The sequence below is a fragment of the Prunus persica genome, chromosome G6 (assembly GCF_000346465.2).
Source record: "Prunus persica cultivar Lovell chromosome G6, Prunus_persica_NCBIv2, whole genome shotgun sequence".
Lineage (NCBI taxonomy): Eukaryota > Viridiplantae > Streptophyta > Magnoliopsida > Rosales > Rosaceae > Prunus > Prunus persica.
The window spans coordinates 11,679,626-11,693,193 of NC_034014.1; the positions used below are offsets into that span (position 1 = coordinate 11,679,626).

The 13,568-nt window shown below is 37.1% G+C and overlaps 1 protein-coding gene across 1 annotated transcript; it reads left to right on the plus strand.

Moving 5' to 3' along the window:
* Positions 5,486-8,195, plus strand: LOC18773479 (aluminum-activated malate transporter 2). The gene is made up of 6 exons (XM_020565041.1): positions 5,486-5,948; positions 6,048-6,188; positions 6,315-6,587; positions 6,685-6,791; positions 7,045-7,188; positions 7,278-8,195. The coding sequence occupies exons 1-6, from the start codon at positions 5,669-5,671 to the stop codon at positions 7,755-7,757; spliced, it is 1,425 nt and encodes a 474-aa protein (XP_020420630.1). The 5' UTR covers positions 5,486-5,668; the 3' UTR covers positions 7,758-8,195.

Here is a 13,568-nt window from a genome sequence, read left to right on the forward strand (position 1 = left end):
TCAATACATAAATATTTGGCAGTCTTTAATAGATAAATTATGAATCACAATAGTGGGTTACAACAAAACACACAGAAATTAATAATGCAATACCGATAAGAAGTATAGCAAATGCAATATGCAATTATTCAAGATAACAGTAATACAAAATGCTATAATTCACAGGTACAGTAATATTAATGTATGTAGATAAATATAATCAGAATCTATGAACAGAATAATAAAAAATGATGCCAAACAGAAAACAGATTCCAAATAAATAAATAAAAACCGATGCTGTATATGTAGACTTTGCCTAACAATAGAAACAGAAGGCAATTAGTGTTTGTGGCAATCTTTATTGAATGGTCCCGATTATTATAATTTAGATTTGTTTAACTTTGAATTGTATAAAACAAAAGAAACTAACAGGAAACCAATTCAATAGAATAAACAACTAATAAAATGATGTTTTTATTGTTTGTACCAAAATCAAACCTTTTGCAAAGTTAACAATTAAATGCACAAACACAGATTAATGTATATGGCAATTAAACACAGATTCATGTATATAGCAATTAACACATATAATTCGTCTTAAGATTGTAGGAAATATGAGTTCTAATTGCTATATAATAAACAAATAAACACTACAAACAAAACAGATTTTACAACAGCAGTATGTAATTAAAAGAACATTAATTGAGTCGAGGCAAGTGTTGGACACTCTGACCTTAAGACGAATTACGCCCCACACTGGTGCTTATGGTTCTCTAGCGTTCACCTCCCAAGATACAACGACTCTCCTCCTTATGAAAGAAGTACTCCAATTCACAAGGAACTTTGAACCAAAATTATGTAGGAACCTCTCTTTATGAAAACTCTAATGCTTTCTATATATGAAAGTATGTATATAGAGAATTGATTGAATCAATAAAACTGCAGGAGGATTGCTCTATTTATAAATGATGAAATACCCTTTCCAAAAATGGTATCCCAATCTGAAAAGGCAAACAGTGCATCCCTTGATCTTGAAGAGTTGTCACCCCAAACAATTTATCTCTTAGTTTGAAGAGTGTTCACCCCCCAACTGAAGATGTCTTTACCCAAAGGTCATGTCTTTAACCCAATAAATTTTATTAATTTCCATTCAAATGGAAAACTAATATTAAATAAAATAATATTAATTTCTCACACAATATTGTGATCAACTCTTGTATGATAGATGTTTGAACTCATTGGTTGATACAGTCCTGAATGGTGATTTCCGTTGTCAAGATCAATCAATGGTTGGAACCAAAATTGACAAAGAAATACTACTTTTTCAATCACGTAGTCAAAAGGGCATCTAATTCTTTAATGGTCTGCCTTTTGGCGACCGTTAATTTATTTTAGGCTAAATAATTTTTTACCTAGTTTCTGTGGTTTGTATGGTAACAAGTTGGAATCTGACTTGGGTTTTAGGTTATTTAGGCCATCTCCAGTCATGGCCATATATCAAATATAATCATAAAATAATGCAAAATTTACCCTGGTCATGGGCTAAAAAAATTTTGGCCTAATTTTTAGCCCAACCCCAAGTTTGGCCTTTTAGCCCTCCAAGTAGGCCACTTGTAACCCATCTTCGCCCTAGGCTAAATTTTTTATGGGCCCAGTGTATGTGCTTTCCAAGAAGAAAAAAATATCACGCGTGGGCAAAAGTATGAAACATCTTGTACAACTGTAGATCCAACAACCAATATTAAAGATGTGCTGACGTCAGCTAGTCATTAGTTTTTTTTTTCTTAACAACCTTTTAAAATGTTTTTAAATTCATTTTATTTAATCTATATATATCTATGTATATAAAGCAAAAGGCAGAGAATGGTGAAACATTCAAAATACCAGAAAATATCATTGGTTAATGCAAACATTAAGAATTAAACTTATTAATTAAATGAGGATAATATGGTAAATTCACACTTTAAAAAAAAATTAAAATAATAATAATAATAATGGATCCTATTTTTATGGAATACTTTTTAATTCTAAAAAAAATTTAAATTTGTTTTTAAAAAAAATGCCTCTCACAAGCGCGGAAACGTGTATAGAAAGACTAATATATATATATAATTATTTTCTGACCATTGGAAGTCAAAATTATTAATTGAAAAGTTGCTTTTTAAAAAAAAAAATTTCAAACCTTTTAAATGTTTTAAATTCATTTTGTTTTAAAAATATATATAAAAACTGGTTATGACTGTTGGAGGTCAGAACCATTGAAACGTAGCCTTTTTTTTTTATTTTTTATTTTTAATTGCCTTCGTTGGCTTTATTATTATTATTTTAAAAAAAATTAAAACCTAAAATATGTCTATAAATACTTCAAAAATTCTTCAAAAATTTTCCCACTCATTTCATTCCACATTTCTTACAAGTTCTATCACATTATCTACTTATTCACAACTTTCCACTCTTTCTTTTTGTCAAATATTTTCCACACTCATCATCCCAACAATTCCTACAAATTTATTTTCTTTACTTATTTTGTTATTCATATTATTTGAAAAATATCCCGGACTTTGAAGGGACGAAATTGGTCACGAGTGGAAGATGAACTTCTTTGCAAGACTTTCATAAAAGTCTTCGAAGATACCGTTGTGGGTACTAACCAAAAAAGCAATGGGCTTTGGGAATGTATCTCACGAAAATACACAAAGGCATCGATCACGATCAATCCTTCCATTTACAAAGGAAGGAGATGAAGTTGTGAGATATTGAATCGAAAACACTCTATTTATTGACATTTGAAGATGAAGATAAGAGGTACCACGTCGACAAAATCTAATTGGAAATCTGGATTGTTGCTCTCGGACCTACACGTGTCACTCGAAAATCATATCCGAAAAATTATTAAGATTCCTTCAAGATAAGACGTGCCACATGGACACAAATACTTATTAAATGCTTATCAACATACATGTGTATAATTGGAATATTCTCTAAATAATAGTTTAATTAAATTAAACAATACATAATTGTAAAATGTATGAGTGTTGTACAATAATTTTTCTCAAAATAATAAAATATAAAGGATCCTAAAATATAGTCCTGTATGACTGGAGATTGAAAAATTTAACCCTATGCTATTCTTTAAAAATTAATATTTTGGAGGACTAAATTTATAGCCCTGGACTACATTTAGCCCCATAACTGGAGACATAACAAGCATAAATAAAGTTTGAAATATTTTGATGATTGCAACTCGTTTGTAATTGGTTGGAAAAGAAAGATATATTCTCACTCAAGATCCAATACTCATCCATTGCCCAAAATCTAACAATACAGTTTTTCGAGTACAAAGTGAAAATTGTGCAAAGTTGTCAATTTAAGAGTCAATGTCAAGATTATCAAGAATCTTTATTTGGGTCGAAGTTTTATAAGTTTTCTAAGAGTTATGATTGACTTGGTGCAGCACCATTGACATCCGAGGCAGTGGTGGAGCTAGTAGCTTTTCTTTTAGGGCCAGGCTAGTACTATAGTTTCAAGGTTATATAGATTTACATTTAAACTGATATTGCAGTAGCTGCTTAAGAATTAATTGCTTTTTCATGGAGCTTCACGGGGCACAAAGGGGTGGCGCCAAGGCCATTGCCTGTCTATATGTGGCTCTGCCCTTGATCTAGAACATGCCAACAATGCCTAGGCAAGGAAAATATGCAGCGGAGTCGGACAAGACAAGTGTTTGTGCAAATTTCCTTCGGACAGAATATTCGCAGATGATCCTCTTCACACTCGAACCTCTTTTTCATCCTTGATCCATGCAAAATAGATATGGTCAGCAAAGCACACCCGGGGAGTGTTGGCCAAAGGCCCTTTGATGCCTAAGTCAGTTAAATGGTCTCGAGAAAATGCATAAATAACTGAAAGGATGAAGCTTTCTCATTGGGAAGAGAGAGAGAGAGAGAGAGAGAGAGAGAGAGAGGTGAATGGAATTAGGATTACCTCATGTGTGGTATGTAACCATCTATTTATAGAGTCTCTTTGTTGGCTAGGGTTTGTAGAGAATAATTCCCATAAGGAGATGAATTATTCTTTTCCTTAAATGACATGATAATATGAAGGAGATTTGATGGAAATCGGATCCTTGATTTGGGGAGATATTTCTATCTTAAATCAAGGATAATCAGCTAATTAAATCGGGTTTAATTAACACAATTATTTGACCTAAAAAATATTCCTCTATTTACATGTCACCTTATGATTGAGCCTTGGCATAGCAAGATCCAAGCCATGGCATGAGAAGCAAGACCCAACATACATGAGTGTGGACTGTCCGTGACAGCAAGCTTGGCAGAGTCGGGCTTGGGCTGGATGTTGTGTGAGCTTGCAAGTAGGTCTAATGGGACTTAAGGTTGCATGCGACATGATGTGAAGATGTTTGGGAATGGAAAAGTTGAAAGAGATGCTGATCATAGGCAAGTAATTTATCTTAAATGATATCTTGTGGTAGAAATTTCATTGTTATTTTTATTTTGTAAGTGCATGTTGACAAAATGAAGAAATGCTTACGAAAGTTGGAGATGAAGCATGTCGACAATTGAGAGTTACAAAAAATGTAGATTTTGTTGTAGAACGTAAAGTTTTGAACGTTAGAGTACTCTATTTTTCTTTCATGTAGGATTTTATCCCACTAGATTTTTCCCGAACCAAGTTTTATCGAGACATCATCTAAACTTTTGTCAAAACTGGCTATATTGGATATATATTATGATAAATTAGATCATTTATATTAATTGAATTTGAGAGAAATAGACGACTAAAACAGATAATTTATATATATTAATTGAATAAAAAAACTACCCAAGATCTGAAAACAAAATATGTATAGAAAAGAAAGAAAAAAAGGAAACCAAAAGCTAGCTTCCTTTCTCTAAAAGAAGATAGCTTTTTTTTAATTCATTTCTTGTCTATATCAAACAATTAATCGTTTCACACTCCTAGAGCACCTACCCAAAAGAACAGAACAGGTGTACACATTGAAGCCGCACGAAAAAGACCACTCATATAATTTCTCCTTGGCATGTACTGGATACAGATAAGAAAATTTAAGTATGGCAAACAGGCTTGGTTCACAAGAATTAATAAATAATGAGTTTGTGTCCCAACTAACCCGTACGTACTTGGAAAAACGACAATATCAAACAAAAGGTGGTGCAACAATTGCATTGACCCCAGGTGGGATTCTGCTGTGAGTCACTGAACCACAACCAAACGACAACAGAAAATGATAAAAGGACCACAGAGTAGGCACAGGCACTCGTTTATACAGAGTGATATCCAATACCAGCCTGACACCTATCTGGTTGGTACTAGTTGTACAGCACAGTCACAGCAGGACCTGTAAATCGAGACGTGTTTATCTTGAAAATGATAACCTATAGCTACCTGCAAATAATAAGGTATATGCATACGCGTCTGGTTCTAACATTTCACATATTTATTTAATAAAATCTTAATATTTTTATGATTTTTTTTCTCTGCTTCAAGGCAGCTTCGTCATCTGTTTCGGCATATTGTATTCACTATATATATCTCACGTATGAAAGAACACAGCTAGTTATATATACTTGGTTTCAAAGCTGAAGAACATCAAGCCTCTCTCAGCCACTGGTGTGTGTTTCACTCTCAGTAGCACACAGAAATCAAAATGGCATCTGAAGCAGTTCGTGATCAGAACAATCGTAACGAAGGAGAAAATAGAGATCCTGGTTTCTGTGGGAAGCTGATGAACAAGGTGGTGGAATTTCCAAGAAAGTTAAAGAAACTAGGGCAAGATGATCCCAGAAGGATCGTTCATTCTCTTAAAGTAGGACTTGCAGTTCTTTTGGTGTCATTGCTTTATTACTTCCAGCCTCTCTATGATGGGCTTGGTGCCACTGCCATGTGGGCTGTTTTGACTGTTGTTGTTGTCTTCGAATTTTCTGTAGGTATGTCTTCGAATCATGATTTTGTTTTAATTAAATTTGTTTTAAGTTGATATAAATATATTTATTTATCTTTTTTGTTTTTGTGTTTGCATAATGCAGGGGCAACACTAGGAAGAGGTTTAAACAGGATTTTGGCAACATTCCTAGCAGGTGCTCTAGGATTTGGTGTTCATCACCTGGCAAATCTTTCTGGAAAAACAGCTCATCCAATACTCATTGGGGTCTTTGTCTTTCTACTAGGTAAAATTACTCCACCTGAAAAAAGAAATAAAAATATTTAGGAGCTTTTTTCAATCAACTTTATCATCACATAAATTACAAGTCATATTAATGAATTGAGATTTAATAGAATTTATTCATGTGCAGCTGCATCAGTGACATTTCTACGCTTCTTTCCGCGGTTGAAGGCGCGATACGACTATGGACTTCTGATTTTTATCTTGACATTCTGTCTGATATCCGTGTCGGGATACAGAGATGAGGAGATACTAGAAATGGCCCACAAGAGGGTGTCCACAATCCTGATAGGCGCATTTACAGCTGTGTTTGTTTGTGTTTTAATTTGCCCTGTATGGGCTGGTGATGATCTGCACAACTCTGTTGCTAACAACATTGAGAAACTTGGGAGCTTCTTGGAAGGTACATTACTCACATTACTCACATGCACTACATGCCTAGAATTTTCATTACTTATGTGACTGGAAAAACTCACTATAAATTTTTTTTAAACTTGCAGGTTTTGGGGATGAATACTTTAAAGTAGCCGGCAATGCAGAGTCTAATAAGGCACTTTTGCAAGGATATTCTAGTGTTCTCAACTCAAAACAGAGTGAAGAAAGTCAGGTATTGAGTCTCTCTTAATTACCCCCACAACAAACAAATTACAAGTTTTTAAGTAAAATGTAATTACAAATGATATTTGCCAAGTATTTGACATGCGTTGTGTTAGACTATGAATTAGAACCGCACATTTAGACATAAATTTTATGTAATTTATGGATCTAATTCATAGCGTAGCAAAATAACATCTCAGATTGTTTGACTAGACAAATTTACTCCTCATAGACTGATAACACTATACCTTGATGTTTTGCAGGCAAATTTTGCAAGGTGGGAGCCTAGACATGGAAAGTTTAGATACCGTCATCCATGGAAACATTATCTGAAAATCGGTACCCTAACCCGACAATGCGCATACCGGATCGACACTCTTAACGGTTACCTCAACTCAGAAATTCAGGTATTGTACACCAGATCATTTAAGACTATTACAAACAAAGACACAATGAAAAATATGTAAATATTAACAGTGATTTTGTTATTATACAGACACCTCTAAACATCCAGAGCAACAAAGTTCAAGAGCTATGCATGAAGATGAGCTCAGAATCAGGCAAGGCCTTGAAGGAGCTAGCATGGGCCCTTAAAACAATGACCAAGCCATGCTCTGCCGCCAGCTGTCACATCACAAAATCAAGAGCTGCAGCCAATAACCTCAAATCTCTGCTCAAAACCAGCGCAGCATTGTTGGGCAGCCAAGGCATTCACCTCCTGGACATCGTACCTGCTATCACTGTAGCTTCGCTCCTAAGCGACGTCGTTTCATACGCTGAGCAAATCGAGAAGTCGATCCACGAACTGTCCTCGTTTTCGCATGTGCAGTTCAAGAGCGCAGAGCCAACAAAAGCATTGCAGCCGTGTAATTCTTCTGCGAGTTCCACCAATGATAACGTGCCACATCTTGTCATCACGATTCATAAATTGCCTTCTCAGCAGGAAATTGGAAGCAAACAAGGGGCTGCCAATTAATTAAGGAGCTCCATTTGATCTGACCGTCCATCGAAACCGAGAGATCCTCAGCCGTTAAGATCTCGCTATCGCAAAGCCCCTGCAGGTTTCGCTCACTCTGCCCCAACGCCTGAACTTGTCGCCACCTTCACGGAACCTTAGCTGTTGTGCCACCTCGGCACAGGCGTCTCTATGCCGGCTTACATCTCACTCGCCCGGGTGACAAGCGGTGCGGTAACATCACCGACTCCGACCACCATAAACGGTGTCGCCTCTGGGGATATTTAGTTGTTTGCAATTTTACAAGGGCATCGTTTATTATCACTATTTTTATGTTTTTTTTCTTATCATGGAGAGAGTAAACAAAACTGTGCTCTTATATCAGTTGTAGCATTAACAGAGTAAACAAAATTATGCTCTTATTATTTGATGTACAAGAAATACATATTTTTGCATTCATGTTGGCCATACTTGAATTTTAGCCTCTACCCTTAGTGACACAAACTCAATCGGCGCACGTCCATATTCACATATTACACAAAAAGTCACACCAACATGAAACTTAGAAGTCCCAACCCCACAGCCACTGGCGGTCCCAGGAATATTTTAGCGGTAGTGCAATTTTGAAAGACTAAAAATTCTGTAGATTGAACATCTAAGGCTTTTTACCTAGATTAACCTTAAGTCCCTTCATGTATTCATATCATACATGAAAAATTATTTTATGTAAAAATATTGACTAAGTATGAAAAATGATTTTTCGGAATAAACATTTCCTCAAGATAATTTTTGGCGGCTTTTATTCCTTACACATCAAATAGGAAAACTTGATTTTATAAGATTTTATTGTGAAGTATATATTGACTTAATGAGCCATTATTTTTTGCCTAAATCATATTTTGCACTAAAACCGATTTTTCATATATTGATTTGGTGGGAATTTGATTTTCTAGTATTTTTATTTGAATCCAAATGGGTGGTAGTTCCTTATTTACATTGTAAATAGAGTAATATAAAAATAAATGAAAGTAAAAGGACAAAGACATGTACTTAAATGCTGAAAATGGAAATAAAGTAATCTGTACACCTGGAGTGCACCACCACCAGCTGAGCAAAGAGACAATTTGAAGCACATACAATAGTTTTCCAGCGTGGGAAGGTGCACACAGCACACAGCAACCAAACATTTCCAATTAAAATTCAACACTATCTCAATCATGGCGCAATCTTGTGAGCTTTCTTTTTAATAATCCAAGAAACAAAGGAATATGGAGTTTCTAAATCCACAAAACCCATGCTCCTTACTCTTGTTCATGAGACAACTCAGCTCCCCCACCTAATACAACCTCCACAAACCTCCCAGAGCCCAGCTTCCCCACAATCTTTTCCCACACTCCACCTTTGTCCCTCAGCATCTCCATCAAGCTAAACCCCTCATCAAACCCCACCAATAAAAAACTCCTCAATTGACACCATTTTTAATGGTGTGGTTTGGGAAGAAAGCACGCTAATTATGGTGCTTTTTGTTGGAATTTTAAAAGGTTTTAAAAATTTAACCGTTTTATTTATTTAATTATTTTGGCTGTTTTATTTTATTTATTGTGGGGGTTATAAATATTTAATATTCAGGTTTTATTTCTGGTTGGTGAAAGCCTTAATTTTTTGGTTGGTGAACTTTTATGGTTGGTGAAGGTTACATGTTTTTTGGATGCCTATAAAAGGTCACTCCTCCTTCACATTTGAACACACACAATAACACACAATACAGTATCAGAATATCACATACACATTCTAATTCTCTCCTTGTCCATTTTTACATATATTCTCTACTTTATATTATTATTATTTTGGGCAATGTTTATGTGACTTGGATACCTATATCTGTCTGTGAACGTGCTCATAGCGGATCTTGAGTTTGTGTACAAGGGGTCGTATCTTGGAGTCTTGTAGATCGTCAGTACCTGCACGTAGGGAGGCTACAAAGGCTTTAGGACAGCGTCTTTGACGTGCTTCACCGTACCAAACTCACGTTTTTACTTATTATTTATTTTCCTTTTACTTACCTATTATTTTGTTTTCTTCAATTTTATTATACCTTCAAAGCTATAAATATTTTGTATTTGGCTTTACGGAAAGAGGAAAACTATTATTTTTTATAACACTTTTTGCTGAAGGCCACTATGCAGCTACTATTCTTTGGTCCAGGATCTAAATTGGAGTTTCTAATGACTAAAAGCCACTTTTCACAACTTATAACTGTAAATCAACATCCTTCAAGGTTTGGGCCCATGGTCCTCAATCTCGAAGTCCTCAGCCAACACCTTCGCCAACTACTTCCACTTTATAAACACGCCCCCATTATTGATATTAATCCCAACCCAGTTTACTACCCGGAAATCTCAACGACAACCCCTTGTGTTTGTATATAGCAGCGTACGCACAAAGCATACTCACAATGACCAGCATTGTTGTTATACACATCTGGTTGGCACCAAATGGCCTCCCCGATACCTAATATATGGTCTAACCGAAATGTCCTACCCCAGGTATCCTACTCTTTCAATATAGCCTAGCCAATACGGCCTAGTTGACATATCTTACCTGAAATGTCATACCCAAGGCCAAGGATGAAAATATCGGCTAATATCCCGATATATCCCTTTTTTTGGGTGTCGATACAAATACAAGGGGGGTAAGCCAATTTCTTCCCCTTGGTTGACGATATATCCCCCATGACCCCCGATATCCTTGATATTTACCAATATTTACCGATATTTCCCGATACGAAATAAATAACCCAAAAATTTATCTTCAATTTTGAAAGTAAGCAAAGGTCCCAGCCGCTAAATCAGTGTCAAAAACCAAGCTTTAATACTTAGTAGCTTCTCCTTTCTTCTCTTCTCAGTCATTTTGGCTATCTTTGGCTCTTCCTCTCCTCTCTCTGGTTGATCGGTTTCTTGTGTGTTTGATTTTATTTTTCACCTAATCTTCTATCTCTCATTTCCTTTATCATTAAGTCTGATTCTTGTAATATAATGTTGGGTTATGTATTAATGGGTTGGGTTGGGTTATGTTTGAATAATGTTGTCTTTGTTGTGTTAAGTCTAATTGTATTTATTTTTAGGATTTTCATCATGCATTATATATACACGTACATTTCATCATATGCATATCTTATACTTATTATATTTTGAATTTTATTAGTTCAACATATTCATTGATAAATGTGCTTAATATCTATGAAAGTTTCACTTCAAAATTTCGTGCTTTTAAGCCATTGTCCGTCTTTTTTGTCGATGTTCCCCGATACCTAAAATGACATTGATATATCCCCTGAAATATCCGTAAATTGAAGGCCTGATAATATCTGTATCATCGATATTTTCATCCTTGGTTATACCCGAGCAATATGTCATACCCGATTCACTATGTCTTACCCAAGTCCTACTTGGCCCGAATCCGTGTGTTTCTCTAGGCTGGCCTCACTCACCAACAGAGGGACCACTCAGTCTGGTCCCCTACATGCCACAAGTACCAAGAAGACAGACCCACGTGCCTAGCTCATGCTCCACTGAGGAAGATCCACGCCTCTGCCACTTGTCCATTAAACAATGGTAAGTGACTCTCATCTCCTACCTATATAAGGGAAAATACCCATCTCCAGCGAAGGACTCTCTATTCTCCTCTCCATAGGCATATCAGGAGACGCCTAGGCTTTCCTTCTTTCTTCTGTATTCAGGCTCTCAAGCCTCTCCATGTATAATGTAATACTCCTCCATATATAATAAATACCAAGCTCTACAGTGGACGTAGCCCTATTCATGGGTGAACCACTCTAAATCCGTGTTTTGGTCTATTGTGTGTGATTGACCATATACCCTCTAGGACCCGTGCTAAATCACCCATTAACAGTTGGCACCATCTGTGGGAACTAAAAGTGAATCGAGTGGTGCCTTATGGTCTAGCAACACATAATGAATCAAGTGGTGCCTTATGGTCTGCCAACACATAGTGAATCGGGTAGGTGAGGTCAGCTGAGTGTCGATCAGGCATCTCTAATACAAGTTAGAGTAGGTCAGGTCAATTGGTGCTGATTAGGTACCTCAGTTGGACTAGGCAGGTGAGCTCACCTTGTGTCGACCAGTTACAACAGCTCAGCTAGGTAGGTGAGGCCACTTAGTGCCGTCCATGTACCTATACTAGCAAGCCATCAAGTTCTTAGTGAAAAACTAGTTCTCGACTGGGAACTTTAAGTAGAACCATTATTGGCAGAGGCGATCAACTTGTATCTTTGAGGGGGGGGGGGGAGCTTTTGTTCCTTGGAGAATCAATCACGCAAGTTTCTCGGGTTGGCATGTGATGCTGAGTTGAGCATAAAGGTGAATAAGCTAGCAGTGCAAGATGGGCGGAAAGCTAACCGTGCCTGGCAGGCATAGAGCTACCCATGTAAGGTTGGCATAGAGCTATTTGTGCCGGGTAGAACTTATTAAATCATGTAGGTTTTTTTGGATCAGCTTTGACCTTTTGGATCAGGTAGGACCTTTTGAATTGGGAAGGACCTTGTGGATTAGGTCGGCTAGGGTATATACAACTCTCTATTCAAAGGTTACACCTTGGGTGAGGAGTTGCATCAGTCTTCATACCAAGCTAGTTCGTGTTTGATTCATTCATACCTTGCTTGTGTGTGGAGTGGCAGAAGTACCCTAACGTGGAGATTGACCATGCAACTAGTCGAGTCAGTCATCTAATGCGAAGATGGTGAGGGCGGGCCAAGCTGAGCACAATATGGTAGGGTTGTAAGGAGATTGTTTCACTGAACCCATTGCGGCGCATTTATAAGCAATGGCAGCACTTGGAGTTTGTGGATATCGATACATATATTATATATCTATATATATATATATATATATTTCTACTCGTCTAGTGGCTTTGGCTATTCAAGTGCTCGTTTGGAATGTAGCCTAAAGGCCATTGTAGATATGACTGAGTGTAAAGGTGTTTTCCGAGGTCGAATGGTGGTGCAGCGAAGGTGGGCTTGTAAATCCGAGCTCCTCGAGCTTAGAGAGAGAGAGAGAGAGAGAGAGAAGCGAGTCGTTTCCCTATAGGTTGGTCGTCATTTCATTGGGTGGTCCGAGCCGAGCCGTTTCTTCAATTGAGGGGATTCAGTCTTAGAGATACATTGCTGGTGGTTCTCTTTTGATTGCTAATCGATAGTGATGAGACTTTATCTGGTGGTTAAAAATATCCCAGAGATCTTTTGGAGAGGAGAGAAAGGAAGTCAACTTCTTTTCAAGACTGAGCCGACCTGTTTCTCATTATGCTTTGTTTCTTCTTGGGAGAGTAGTGGTCGGAGTACGAGTCGAACCATTCCTACTTCGTTTGTTTTGCTTACAGCCCCTATTTTTAGAGGAGAGAGGGTTGGTCGTTGTGGATGGCCATGCAAGGTGATCGGGTCGGTCGTGCGACGTGGAGATTAAGCATGCGAAGTGCTTGAGTGGGCTACCACGTGGAGATTGAGCATACAAGGTTCTCGAGTAGGTCGTGCTACGTGGAGATTAAGCATGCGAAGTGCTTGGGTCTGCTATTATGTGGAGATTGAGCATGCGAGGTTCTCGGGTAGGTCATGCAACATGGAGATTAAGCATGTGAGGTGGTCATCTAGTTCATTGTTGCGATTAATACACCATGCATGCAAGGTGGTCAGGTCGGTCATTGAAGGAAGTTGAGGTTCCACCCCAAAACCAATTGGCAATGGAGGGAGTAACCCAACTCCTTATAAGCCTTTGCTAGGTTTCTCAACTTTCCAATGTGGGACTCTTTACCTTCACATTC

What these genes read in the sequence shown, in the direction of transcription:
- LOC18773479 (XM_020565041.1), top strand. Translation starts at nt 5,669, where the DNA reads ATGGCATCTGAAGCAGTTCGTGATCAGAACAATCGTAACGAAGGAGAA. An exon ending in GGTCTTTGTCTTTCTACTAG is followed by an intron (nt 6,189 to 6,314) that starts GTAAAATTACTC and finishes ATTCATGTGCAG; the next exon opens with CTGCATCAGTGACATTTCTA. An exon ending in ACTTGGGAGCTTCTTGGAAG is followed by an intron (nt 6,588 to 6,684) that starts GTACATTACTCA and finishes TTAAACTTGCAG; the next exon opens with GTTTTGGGGATGAATACTTT.